Source organism: Littorina saxatilis, unplaced genomic scaffold (assembly GCF_037325665.1).
Source record: "Littorina saxatilis isolate snail1 unplaced genomic scaffold, US_GU_Lsax_2.0 scaffold_2008, whole genome shotgun sequence".
In the NCBI taxonomy this organism is placed as follows: Eukaryota; Metazoa; Mollusca; class Gastropoda; order Littorinimorpha; family Littorinidae; genus Littorina; species Littorina saxatilis.
The window spans coordinates 4093-18414 of record NW_027127498.1 but is presented as its reverse complement, the minus strand read 5'-3'; the positions used below and the strand labels follow the sequence as shown (position 1 = coordinate 18414).

General features: G+C 42.1%; 2 protein-coding genes across 2 annotated transcripts; one reads left to right on the top strand and one right to left on the bottom strand.

Moving 5' to 3' along the window:
• Window positions 1-6538: 6538 nt before the first annotated feature.
• Window positions 6539-10777, top strand: LOC138955940 (stromal interaction molecule homolog; the record flags this gene model as incomplete). Its single annotated transcript, XM_070327433.1, is given in 3 exon segments — window positions 6539-6660; window positions 8905-9019; window positions 10666-10777. Coding segments are annotated over 3 exon segments (349 nt in total), but the record flags the coding sequence as incomplete, so codon positions are not given.
• Window positions 10778-12126: 1349 nt separating this feature from the next.
• LOC138955938 (antifreeze protein Maxi-like) lies at window positions 12127-12498 on the bottom strand. Its single transcript, XM_070327431.1, has one exon. The coding sequence runs from the start codon at window positions 12496-12498 to the stop codon at window positions 12127-12129; it is 372 nt and encodes a 123-aa protein (XP_070183532.1).
• Between the last annotated feature and the right edge of the window lie 1824 nt (window positions 12499-14322).

Below are 14322 nucleotides of genomic sequence, written 5' to 3'. Positions count from 1 at the left end.
GGGCTGATCTTTATGAAATTTCACATGAGAGTTCCTGGGAATGATATCCCCGGACGTGTTTTTTCTTTTTTTTTCGATAAATACCTTTGATGACGTCATATACGGATTTTTGTAAAAGTTGAGGCGGCACTGTCACACTTTCATTTTTCAATCAAATTGATTGACATTTTGGCAAAGCAATCTTCGACGAAGCCCGGGGTTTGGTATTGCATTTCAGCTTGGTGGCTTAAAAACTAATGAGTGAGTTTGGTCATTAAACATCTGAAAATTGTAATTAAAATAATTTTTTTATTAAACGATCCAAAAACAATTTGATCTTATTCTTCGTCATTTTCTGATTCCAAAAACATATACATATGTTATATTTGGATTAAAAACAAGCTCTGAAAATTAAAAATATATAAAAATTATGATCAAAATTAAATTTCCGAAATCGTTTTAAAAACTATTTCATCTTATTCCTTGTCGGTTCCTGATTCCAAAAACATATAGATATGATATGTTTGGATTAAAAACACGCTCAGAAAGTTAAAACAAAGAGAGGTACAGAAAAGCGTGCTATCCTTCTTAGCGCAACTACTACCCCGCTCTTCTTGTCAATTTCACTGCCTTTTGCACTAGCGGCGGACTACGTTCAGTTTCATTCTGTGAGTTCCACAGCTTGACTAAATGTAGTAATTTTGCCTAACGCGACTTGTTTCTTTTACAAGAGAGAAGCTTTAGTCGAAAACCAGGACAAATAGCTCCTTGCAGTATCATGTGTTGACACTGACAATCTTCAAGAAATCGATTCTTTTACTGTTGTTCTGCAGAGGAAGAGACGCTTTTGATGCATGTGGTGCTTTAAAGAAAAATGCTAAATTCGCTACAAAGAATATCGAAAATGACTTTGGCACATGAGTGACAGATAGGATTGGTTTGGTTGTTGTTGTTGTTGTTTTTGTTGTTGTTGTTGTTGTTGTTGTTGTTGTTGTTGTTGTTGTTGTTGTTGTTGTTGTTGTTGTTGTTGTTGTTGTTTTTGTTGTTTTCAATTTGTGTGTGTGTGTTTTGTTTTGATTGTGGTTGTTTTTTCACGAGAATGGTTTGGTTCCATCTTTATAGAGCCTAGCTCGGAAAGATATATCGGTCCAACCCGAGAGATAGAGAGAGAGAGATAGAGGGGGTGGGGGGGGGGAGATAGTCTGAGAGAGAGAGAGAGAGAGAGAGAGAGAGAGAGAGAAAGAGAGAGGGACTCCTGAGAGAGATCCCTTTGCTCTAGGGCAGTAGGGGTGTATGTGAGAGGGCATGATGAAAAGATAGTGTCTGTGTCATTCATGGTTTATATGACTTGTATTACTTTATTCTGCCCGTGCTGCCTACTGTTTGCTTAGCACTCTGTCTTTCTCCCCTGTGCTCTACCTGACTTTACACTGTACAGTTGACCCCACCCCCTTTTAAGAATTAAGACCTTCAAAAATCTGAGAAAATCAGGTCTTAAAAAGGAGGGAGTCTTAAACATGAGGTAAATTTACAGAAGTTAAGAACAAAGAGTCTGAGAAAACAGGGTCTTTAAAAGGGAGGGAGTCTTAAATCGGGGGGGGGGGGGGGGTCTTATAACGGGGGTTTCACTGTATTCACCACACACCTGTCAGTACACTAGTTCTTTTTTGTGTGTGAGAAGACCTCAAAAACTGTGTGACTATATCAGGTCTCCAAAGAGAGGTACAGTGAAACCCTTCTTTTAAGACTGCCCAAAATTTGACGAGATTGTGTCTTAAACGGGAGCAAGTCTTAAAATGGAGGTTACATTACACAGAGCTTATAACCAGATTGTTCTGGAGAAAAAAAACCTCCATTAGGTCTTAAAAAGTGTCACATCTTAATCAGGAGTCTTAAATTGGAGATAAATGAACAAAGAATGAACAATTACAAAATTCGTTTTAGCAGACTTTAAAAGGAATGTTACTCTTCTCCAATATTCAGGGGACACAGTTCATATAATTTTCGGCCAATAAAAACCACTTTTGCCCATGTAAATAAAACCCAAACCAGACTATAAGTATAACTGACCTACTGACCTACTAACCCTAATCGTTTTGAGTCTTATCATTAGAAAGAAACATTTTGTTTTGTATTGCCTTATTAATGCTTTAAGGACAGCCATGTGACCAGTATAGTTGTTTTGTATTGCCTTATTTATGCTTTAAGGACAGCCATGTGACCAGTATAGTTGTTTTGTATTGCCTTATTTATGCTTTAAGGACAGCCATGTGACCAGTATAGTTGTTTTGTATTGCCTTATTTATGCTTTAAGGACAGCCATGTGACCAGTATAGTTGTTTTGTATTGCCTTATTTATGCTTTAAGGACAGCCATGTGACCAGTATAGTTTTGGATTAAATCACATTGTTACAGACAGAAATGTTGTGTTTGCAACCCGATCAGCTTAAGGCCAAGGAAGACATTGCTTTCAAGTCAGCCAATGTAACCAATGTTTGGTTTGAATGAATATAATATTATTATTATCAGATAAAAATGTTGTGTTTGCAACCCGATAAGTTGACCCCTGGGAAGATAATGCTTTCAAGTCAGCCAATGTAACCAGTGGTTGGTTTGAATACAGACCTGTTTACCCTTACGATTTTGGCGTAATTTATTACGATTTTCTGCAAAAAATACGCCATTCCGCTATCCGTGTCAAGACTACGATTTTCATAAATTAAAAAAATGTAAAAATAATTTTTTTTTATTTTTATCAATTCACATGTTTGGCATTGGTTTTTTCAATGGCAAAATGGGGTGAAAAAGCACAGGACTGACCAGAGATCATGTCTGTCTGATGAGACGCTGGAGAGCCTTATTCTAGTGGTGAAGTCTCGCCCTCACTCATTCGGCAAGCGCAAGTACAGTAGAAAAGCGCTTGACACACTGAAAAAGGCCTACTACGAGCAAAAGAAAAAGAATCAGTGATGCATGTGCTTTTGATGTGATCTTCTTTGAAATTATGATGACTACAAAAACTGACTGATGTGTTTTGTTTGTGAATGATGGATATACCCAATAAACATGCCAGAACTGGGCCACTGCTGGCTTTTTGCTGGCAAGTTTGGTAAAGCTGGCCATAAAAAAACCAACACTGGGCCAATTATGGTTTGCCAACAAAGGCCCAGTTATGGCTTGCCATCACTGGCCCATCTCTGGCATTCCAGTAATATTGTCGGCCAGTAAAATGCCTTAATTGGCCCACTGTTGGCACGCCATTGGTGGCCCAGTGCTTGTTTGCCAGCATTGGGCCATAGGTGGCGATTTGCTGGCAATTATAGGTGGGTTTTTGCTGGCACGCCAGCAGTGGGCCAATGCTGGATAATTGCTGGCAAGAAGATCTGCGACAGCACAGCGGTATGACTTTCTCACTTGGAGTGACGTAATGTACAAACAAATGTCGAAATATCTTGACGTCACTCGTGATGATGACGCATTGTCAACTAAATCCGGCCCGCGGTGGTTCTGCAGATGTCCGGTTATTTGTTTTGCATTCAACTTCAAGGAATTTCCAAAGCACCTTCTTCGATTTCAGTACGCGTCCGATCTCCTCCGGCTAGAAGCAAGCGTGGTGAGTTTCACAAACAGTTGTGTGAGCAGGTCGTCGCAACGGCGTTAGATCTAGTATCTTCTTGTTCTTTTCCTCCGTTGTCGGTCTTTTTTTCAACTTTCTTCTGCTGGACGTTTGAGTCAGTTCGCAAAATATAATAGACTTTAAGAAGTCGTCCTCTCTGTAAGAAAGAATCTGCGCGCGCACGCGCGTGTGTGTGTGTGTGTGTGTGTGTGTGTGTGTGTGTGTGTGTGTGTGTGTGTGTGTGCCCGCGCGCGCGGTTGTGTGTGTGTGTGTGTGTGTGTGCGCGCGCGCGCGCGTGTGTGTGTGTGTGTGTGTGTGTGTGTGTGTGTGTGTGTGTGTGTGTGTGTGCCTTTTTCCTTTCTTTGTGTGATTGAGTTTGTTTTGTCTCTGTCAAAAGAAAAGCACCATAGGCATTACCATAAGCTTACTTGTAACCAAACAAATTGCATCTTGTGAATGTTGACATTGAGTATGTGTCTATTCACTCCAGGACAAAGATTTGTGCAAGTGTCTGACTGCCCAACTGGATAAGATGCAGCTCGCCTGGGTCTCAGTTCCTGAGAGAAACGCAAGAGAGCTGTCCGAGACAACGTAAGCTTCGCAGGTTAGATCAAAATACATATTCCTGTTGACCCCTTACTTCTGCTTGGCATTTTAGTCAGTTCAGAAAATATGATAGATTACAAGAAGTCGTCCTCTCTGTGAGAATGCCTCTGTGTGTGTATGTGTGTGTGTGTGTGTGTGTGTGTGTGTGTGTGTGTGTGTGTGTGCGCGTGTGTGTGTGCGCGTGTGTGTGTGTGAGCGCGCGCGCGTGCGTGCGTGCGTGTGCTGTTTGCTTGCATGCCTGCGTGTATGCTTGCGTTTGTTTGGTTGTTTGGTTGTGTGTGTGTGTGTGTGTGTGTGTGTGTGTGTGTGTGTGTGTGTGTGTGTGTGTGTGTGTGTGTGTGTGTGTGTGTGTGTGTGTGTGTGTGTGATATGGAATAATGAATTAAAACCAACAAAACTCGTTTGCTTTCATGTTTCAAGAGGTGAACGGCAGGAGGACTTGAGAGTTTCAATGGCTTACCGTAGGCTACGACGTCAGGACAAAGAAAAGAAGCGTTATCTCAACGTTGCGGATGCGAACAGAGAAATGACAGAATCAAGACAATCCTACGGAGGTTTACTGGGAAGTGAACAAGAAACATTCCTGCCTTTGGTCATCATGTCTCGAGTGTGAAATTTAGAACGCTGTACAAATAAAATATAACAGTGAGCAACTGAAAACAAAGCGTACGTTTCTGTAATGTTTCGGTAATGAGTCGTTGCTGTTTGGAAGCTTTACATTTGTTTTGTTTTTAATATATATTACTGTATTGTTGTTGTGCCCGCTATAACTGCGTTGATGACGATATTCTGTCAAAACCACTGCCTTTACTTGCCAGATAAGTTACACGACAAATGTGATTAGCATTTCAATTGCATTTTACTGATGAATTTGATAATTACGCATATGCATATTGCTAATGTACAGCTTGACAGCATTGCCCTTTGCTTTATTTGCGCACGTCTTGCCGCCAGCATGGGTTGAAAAGTCCATTGATGTGCTGTGTTTTGTTATTGTTATTACATTCACAGTAAAAAATGACAAAACAAAGCATATTTATAGACTTCTAACAACCATCTATGGGCTAACAAGACTGTGCAGATCGAGTACATGAATAGAGCCGTCATTCTATCCGAATCAGTGGTATTGGTATATTTCCTGCAACTTATTGGCATTTTGCTGGCAATGGTAAAGACAGAAATATGGCATTTTGCCGGGCCAGTTGTGGCCCGGTAATTTCAGCAGGTAAAGGGCCATTAACGGAAAATATATGGAAAAAAGTTTTTTTTTATATGGAACTAAAAACCTGCATAATGCTGGCAAAATGCTGGCGAAATGCTGGCAAAATGCTGGGTTTTTGATGGCAAGCCATCAATAAGCCATCAAATAAATGATGGGTTTTTGCTGGCAAAATTCTGGCAAAATGATGGCAAAATGATGGCAAGCCATCAAAAAGCCATCAAATAAATGATGGGTTTTTGCTGGCAAAATTCTGGCAAAATGATGGCAAAATGATGGCAAGCCATCAAAAAGCCATCAAATAAATGATGGGTTTTTGCTGGCAAATTGCTGGCAAATTGCTGGAAAAATGATGGCAAGCCATCAAAAAGCCAGCAAATAAATGATGGGTTTTTGCTGGCAAAGTGCTGGCTTGCCAGTGATGGCCCATCAATTTGCCAATGTGCATACGGGTAATATGCCAGCATTGGGCCATAAGTGGGCCTTTGATGGCAGTAGTTCTGGCAACTGGCATTGCCATCAAAACGCCAGCAGTGGCCCAGTTCTGGCATGTTTATTGGGTATGTGCATGATTGCGTTTCGCAGACACAGTTGTCATGTGCGTTGTAATTGGCAACGAATGCTGGATGATTACTATTTTTGTGCCAGGATTACTATTTTTGGGGCTGAGCATTACTCCAAAACACTTATGGGGGTAAACAGGTCTGTGAATATAATATTATTATAATCAGATAAGACATGTTGAGTTTGGAACCCAATACATATATACATGCAACAAGACTGTGGTGTTAACAACAAAAGCATCACACAGGCAAAACAACTGATGTTGGCAAAAACAACACAGCTGACTGTGTCATGAATTGTTGAGTACTGATGTTGAACAGATGTGCTTGACAAGAATGGGATAAGGAGACAATATTTATGGATGGTTCAGGCAATCCTGACTTATATATGTAGTAGTAGTAGGGGGATATTTGGCATTATGAGGGTAGTGTGTGTGTGTGCATTCGTGTGGGTGTGTGTGTGTGTGTGTATGTGTGTGTGTGTGTGTGAATGTTTAAAGTCTAAACATTTCACTAATTCTTTTTGGTTTTTCTCTTCTTTTTTTTCTTCTTCAGACTGTGTGGAGGAGGACACAGAATGCACCAAAGACAAGTTTGGCTACGAGGCCATCATGCAACTGCACAGGCTCATCGACGACGATCGCAACGGAAACGTCGACCAATCAGAAAGCGATGAGGTCAGTTTAAACGTGTTTAAAAGCGTTTTAGCGTCACGGGTTTTAGATTCTTTCTTCTTGTGTGTGCGCGCATGTGGGTGTGTGTGTGTGTGCATTCGTGTGGGTGTGTGTGTGTGTGTGTATTCATGTGGGTGTGTGTGTGTGTGCATTCATGTGGGTGTGTGTGTGTGTGTGTATTCATGTGGGTGTGTGTGTGTGTGCATTCATGTGGGTGTGTGTGTGTGTGTATTCATGTGGGTGTGTGTGTGTGTGTATTCATGTGGGTGTGTGTGTGTGTATTCATGTGGGTGTGTGTGTGTGTGTATTCATGTGGGTGTGTGTGTGTGTGTATTCATGTGGGTGTGTGTGTGTGTGTATTCATGTGGGTGTGTGTGTGTGTGTATTCATGTGGGTGTGTGTGTGTGTGTATTCATGTGGGTGTGTGTGTGTGTGTGTATTCATGTGGGTGTGTGTGTGTGTGTATTCATGTGGGTGTGTGTGTGTGTGTATTCATGTGGGTGTGTGTGTGTGTGTATTCATGTGGGTGTGTGTGTGTGTGCATTCATGTGGGTGTGTGTGTGTGTGTATTCATGTGGGTGTGTGTGTGTGTGTATTCATGTGGGTGTGTGTGTGTGTGTATTCATGTGGGTGTGTGTGTGTGTGTATTCATGTGGGTGTGTGTGTGTGTGCATTCATGTGGGTGTGTGTGTGTGTGTATTCATGTGGGTGTGTGTGTGTGTGTATTCATGTGGGTGTGTGTGTGTGTGTATTCATGTGGGTGTGTGTGTGTATTCATGTGGGTGTGTGTGTGTGTGTATTCATGTGGGTGTGTGTGTGTGTGTATTCATGTGGGTGTGTGTGTGTGTGCATTCATGTGGGTGTGTGTGTGTGTGTATTCATGTGGGTGTGTGTGTGTGTGTATTCATGTGGGTGTGTGTGTGTGTATTCATGTGGGTGTGTGTGGGTGTGTATTCATGTGGGTGTGTGTGTGTGTGTATTCATGTGGGTGTGTGTGTGTGTGTATTCATGTGGGTGTGTGTGTGTGTGTATTCATGTGGGTGTGTGTGTGTGTGCATTCATGTGGGTGTGTGTGTGTGTGTATTCATGTGGGTGTGTGTGTGTGTGTATTCATGTGGGTGTGTGTGTGTGTGTATTCATGTGGGTGTGTGTGTGTGTATTCATGTGGGTGTGTGTGTGTGTGTATTCATGTGGGTGTGTGTGTGTGTGTATTCATGTGGGTGTGTGTGTGTGCATTCATGTGGGTGTGTGTGTGTGTGTATTCATGTGGGTGTGTGTGTATGTGTATTCATGTGGGTGTGTGTGTGTGTGTATTCATGTGGGTGTGTGTGTGTGTGCATTCATGTGGGTGTGTGTGTGTGTGTATTCATGTGGGTGTGTGTGTGTGTGTATTCATGTGGGTGTGTGTGTGTGTGCATTCATGTGGGTGTGTGTGTGTGTGCATTCATGTGGGTGTGTGTGTGTGTGCATTCATGTGGGTGTGTGTGTGTGTGTATTCATGTGGGTGTGTGTGTGTGTGTATTCATGTGGGTGTGTGTGTGTGTATTCGTGTGGGTGTGTGTGTGTGCATTCATGTGGGTGTGTGTGTGTGTGCATTCATGTGGGTGTGTGTGTGTGTGTATTCATGTGGGTGTGTGTGTGTGTGCATTCATGTGGGTGTGTGTGTGTGTGCATTCATGTGGGTGTGTGTGTGTGTGCATTCATGTGGGTGTGTGTGTGTGTGCATTCATGTGGGTGTGTGTGTGTGTGCATTCGTGTGGGTGTGTGTGTGTGTGCATTCGTGTGGGTGTGTGTGTGTGTGCATTCATGTGGGTGTGTGTGTGTGCATTCGTGTGGGTGTGTGTGTGTGTGCATTTGTGTGGGTGTGTGTGTGTGCATTCGTGTGGGTGTGTGTGGTTGTCTGGTTGGAGAAGCACTAACAGATCTGTGGCTAAATGACCAACAAAGAACTTTGTGGTGTATTTTGACTGCTGCATTTGCAGGTTTTAGAAATAAATACAGATTTGTGGCTTCAATCAAGAATTGATACAGCAGATTAGTCAGCAGTTTGCAACCCCCGTTAAAGATCCTGTGTTTTTTGTTTTCTTTTTCTTTATAGATTTACATTTTGTCTGTTAATTTACCCACATTTTAAAACTTGGAATACGTTCTTTTGAGGCCTGATATTCTGAAATTTCGGAGGTCTTACCGGAAGGGGGAGGGAGGGTCTACTGGAGTAAAAAAAAAAAATCAAATTTCTGTCCACAGTTTCTGCGGGATGAGCTGCAGTATGAAGATGGCTTTGAGCGTCACTCTCTCTTTCACAACAACGACAAACTCATCAGTGTCGACGACTTGTGGCGTGCCTGGAAATACTCCCAGGGTACATGACTTTTCCACATTTTCATCTTGCATATTAATGTCATCTTGAAATTTTGGCATAACTCGATTCTTGGCGATTGTTTTTTTTTTACCTTAAAACTATGTCACGGACGGGCGCAGTGGCATGGTGGTAAGACGTCGGCCTCCTAATCGGGAGGTCGTGAGTTCGAATCCCGGTCGCTGCCGCCTGGTGGGTTAAGAGTGGAGATTTTTCCGATCTCCCAGGTCAACTTATGTGCAGACCTGCTAGTGACTTAACCCCCTTCGTGTGTACACGCAAGCACAAGACCAAGTGCGCACGGAAAAGATCCTGTAATCCATGTCAGAGTTCGGTGGGTTATAGAAACACCAAAATACTCAGCATGCCTCCCCCGAAATCGGCGTATGCTGCCTAAATCAGTAAATGGCGTGGTAAAAAAACGGTCATACACGTAAAAATCCACTCGTGCTAAAAACATCAGTGAACGTGGGACTCGGAGTCTCAGCCCATGAACGAAGAAGAAGAAGAAACTATGTCAATCAATCTCCATGAAAAATATTCTCTTAAATACGATTTACAATGCATGATTTAGCATTGTTTAATCTTTCTATATATACCCGAGGAACGAATATATAAACACTATTAAACAATAAAATAATCAGGTTTGTCCTAAAAAGCTGTTTAAAATGAATTACTTCAAAATTGAACGACGACGTCGATTACTGCTTAATATGATTAAATAGTTAAGCCCGATATTAATTGGGTAAATTTGACTTTGTGAATGCTACTTCGGGAAGCTTGCTGTATGAAGCTTTTACACTGAATTTTTGGTAAGAAGATTTGCATGCTTCGTATTTGTGTTTCTAACACCCACTGAACTCTGACATAAATTACAGGATCTATTCCGTTGCACTTCAGTCTTATGCTTGCTTTTACACATAAAAAAGGGGATAAGACACGAGCAGGGTGGCACATAAATTGACCTTGGAGATCGGATAGATCTCCACCCTTAACCCTCCAGGCCCGGCGGGGATTCGAACACTCAACATTCCACGTATGGGAGACCGGCGTCTTATCCACAAGGCCATAATATGTGACCCTCCACCACGGAATGAGTCGCATGTCACCTTTGCATGATTTTCATATTTGTACATTTTCTTAAAGAGTTTTTTATGCTCTATCCAGTGGTGAAAACCGTTTTAGAAAAGAGCGAAAACTGTTTGAGTTATAAGCCTGTGGCTAAGGTGACCCTCACAATGTTACCAGACACTCCCCGGACTTATGTTAAGCCTAGCGCAGAACCGCGCGAGGTGACATGCGACTCATTTCGTGGTGGAGGGTCACATATGTGCTCTCTGGACAGTTTTAGTGTCATGATAAACTAATTGAATCACCGAAAGAGGTGTATGGGTGCCTAATAAATGGCAGGGTAAAAACAGTTGTACACGTAAAAACCCATTCGTGCAAAAAACACTCGTGCACCAGGGAGTTTCAGCCCATGAACAAAGCAGAAGAATTGAATAGTCTTGTTTTTGTTATGCAGTATACTGTCAACTGGTCATAAACGTAAAAACCCACTTGTGCAAAAAAGGCGAGTGTACGTGGGAGTATCACTGACCATGAACACAGAAGAAGAAGAAGTGAATTGTGTACTGTTTGATGTGCAGTGTACAACTGGACGGTGGACGATGTGATAGACTGGCTGCAGACCGAGGTGGACCTTCCCCAGTATTCCAACATGTTCATGCAGAATGCTGTCAACGGCCCTTTCCTTCCCAGGTACATACAGTACAGTAAACAAAACAAAATTAAGATGCACCCCTTCCCCCATTTAGACCTCCCCCGTTTTAAGAACCTGCTTTTTCAAACTTTTAGACATAATACTTTCTGTTCTTAACGTCTGTAAATTTACCTCCATTTTCAGACTCGATCACTCCTTTTCAAGATCTGATTTTCTCAGAGGTCTTAAAAAGGGATTTTCACTGTATAGGCTGATCAAGCTGACTAATTTCCACTGTATAGGCTGATCAAGCTGACTCATTTCCACTGTATAGGCTGATCAAGCTGACTCATTTCCACTGTATAGGCTGATCAAGCTGACTCATTTCCAAAACGGTGCAGTGGAACCCATCTTATAAGACACCCATAACAGCATTTTAAGACATCCCCCCTAACCATTGCTAGCACCTCGGTCCCCCTCCCCGCCCCCCCCCCCATAGCGTCTGTAAATTTTGATCCCCTTTTGAGGCTCTCTGATTTCTTTTATTTTTGGAGGTCTTCCAAGGGGTGTTCTACTGAATTTCTTTGCAAGTACAAATCTTCGCTTTAGCGGAAAAATATCACTTTGTCTTGTCCACCATTCAAACCAAGTCTAAATCACAGTGATTTCTGTATATTTGCCAGGAGAAAAAACATTCAAATGAAATGTAAACCAGAATACATAACCGGTGACCGATTTGATTTCCGGTATTTTGAAATTTGTTGGGAATAATTTACTTTTTTTTGTATTTTTTATAAACAATAACACTTTTTTGTCCATTAAAATGAATGATACATTTAAATGGAAAATTTTCTTTGACACACACATCCTGCCTTTTTGTTTTTAATTGCCAAGCACATCATTGAGATGCGTTTTTACTTATATATATACTAAAGGAACTTAACGCTTTACGCAGTCCCTGAGTGTAGCTTTTACGGTTGGCTTTCCAACCCAACTCCAATCTCGTTTTGCGTAGGCCTGAACAGCTGTTGCAACTCTTTCTGTTGGTGAGATTTAATCTATGTAGGAGCACATTCCTCCTCCGATAAAGTGTCCACCAAATATGCATGCCTTCAAACACCCACACACACATACACACGCATGCATGCACATTCATACACATGCCCACACAAACATACACATGCACGTACACACATACACACGCACACACACCCACGCACACACACCCACGCACACACACACCCTCACATGTATGCACGCATGCACACTCACACACACACAAACACACACACTCTCTCTCTCTCTCTCTCTCTCCACTACTCTGCAAGGGGCCTGTCTTTACTCGTAAAGGACATCAAAGCCATCGTTTTTGAGAAGCGACTAGGCAGAGCTTCGTTTGCGGACGTCGTTAAAGGCGGAGCGCCTCCGCCCATATCACATCAACCACTGCAAAAGAAGCAGCAGCAACAGTCACCTCACCAACAACAGCAATGGCCACCTCATCAACAGCAGCAGCAGCTGCCACAACAGCAACAGCCGCCGCACCAGCAACAGCGGCAGCAACAGCAGCAACAACAGCCGCCGCATGAGCAACATCGGCAGCAGCAGCAACAGCCGCAACAACAGCAGCAGCAACAGTGGCAGAAACAGCCGCCGCACCCGCAGCTGTCGCTGCAGCAGCAAGAGCCGTTGCTTCTCCCTCGGCTGCAGCAGCAGCAGCATCAACAGTCTCATCAACCACCACTACAGCAGCAGCAGCAGCAACAGTCTCATCAACCATCACTACTACCGCCACCGGCCCACCAACCGTTTACTCAACAGCACATCAGCCATCCCAGTCTCCCCTTGTCTCCACGTGGGGAACATCAATATCCTACAATGTATTACCCACCTTGGATGAACGCCTTCAGGCAGTATCAACTCAGCCCCTTTATGCACGCACACACCCAGCCGTCCTTCTATGGGCAGTGGCCCCCCGGGATGCACCAAGCATCCTACTAAGTAGTTTCAAAAGGCTACTTTAAGCATACAGTAGAGCGTGAGTGTATGTGTGTATGTGTGAGTGTGTATTTTATCAATTGCGGTGTCTAAACTCATGTAACGGTAAGTACACTAATGAGTGTACCTAAACGAGTGTGATTTCGCGGATGTGATTTCATAACTATTAACTATGTCGTTCAACACCTCCAGACATTGTGTTAATTTTGTCCACGACCCCCCAAGTATTCTGCTGCTTTAAACACTGTGAAAACATCTGCATCCAAACACGCGTGTCTTTCTTCCTTGTGTGTGTTAATCTTTGATTCAAACCCGTTTGCGGAGAGACTATGAATGCCTCTGCTTAAAGAAAGTGAAATCGTGTTAGCGTTGTGGGGATTTAATTTAGCGTATCGTTCATCCCTGTTCGAACTGTTTAATTTTATTTTATCATATTCTGTGTGTGTATGAGTGCAGTGCTGGCAGGTACATTTATGATTGCTGTGCATCGAACGCTTATAACATTTCGCAGATTTTTTTTTTTTTTTTTAAATTCCGATTTACTACTTTTCACTTGACTTTTCCGTTAAGTTAGCCAGTTACTGAAATTGTAACTTGTTTGTTTCACTTTTTGCTCTTTTGTGCATTATTTTTTCTCCGTGTTTGTTCATTGATTTAATCTCTGTTTAATTTGTTCTCAGATTTTTGGTTGTTGATAATAATTTTGTTTATTATAATTATTATGAATTCAAACGTGTCAAAACACACTCTCCAGGTTGGACATCTTAATGTCTATCATCTCGTTAACAAAGTGCCTGATATATGCGTGCTGCTAAACCAAGGCTCACAGCCAGTTCATGTTTTTGGGATGAGCGAAACACGGCTCGACTCGAGAATTGCCGATAACTTGATTTACATTTCCCAATACTCTGTTTTGCGACGCGACAGCGCAAGGAAGAATCAGACAGGCATTGCAGTCTATATTCATGAATCAATTTCTGAATGTGCAACACGAAGAACTGATTTAGAGGACGACAATATTGAGTGCATTTGGATTGAAGTAAAAAACTGTAAAACCTCGCCTCTACTCATAGGTTATATATATCGTAACCCTGCCGAAACGTCGATTTGGTCAGAATATTTCATTCAGATGATGGATAAAGTCAAATCACGCAATAAAGATATTTTATTGCTTGGAGATTTTAATATTAATTTGAATAAGCCTCAAACAGTATGGAATTCAACAACAACTTTATTAGGTCTTCATCAACTGGTTCTGAACCCAACAAGAATAACAGACACAACTGCAACTCTTATTGATCATATATATACTGATAATAAGAAGATTGTTTCAAATGTGTATGTGTCCAATTCCAGTATCAGCGATCATAGGCCTATTTTTTGTTCGGTCTCTATGCGCTTGCCTAAATCAGGACCAAAAGGCCACACGACCATAGAATACAGAAGTTTTAGACATTTTGATGAGTCTGCATTTTTTCGTGATCTTAGTGAAGCTCCATTTCAGAGCGTTTTTGATTTCAGTCTTGCAGATGATGCTTTTAATCACTTGTATAGCATTTTAAGCACAATTATAGATAAGCACGTGCCCCTGCGTCAGCATAGAGTA

What these genes read in the sequence shown, in the direction of transcription:
- LOC138955938 (XM_070327431.1), bottom strand. Translation starts at nt 12,498, where the DNA reads ATGGTTGATGAGACTGTTGCTGCTGCTGCTGCTGTAGTGGTGGTTGAT.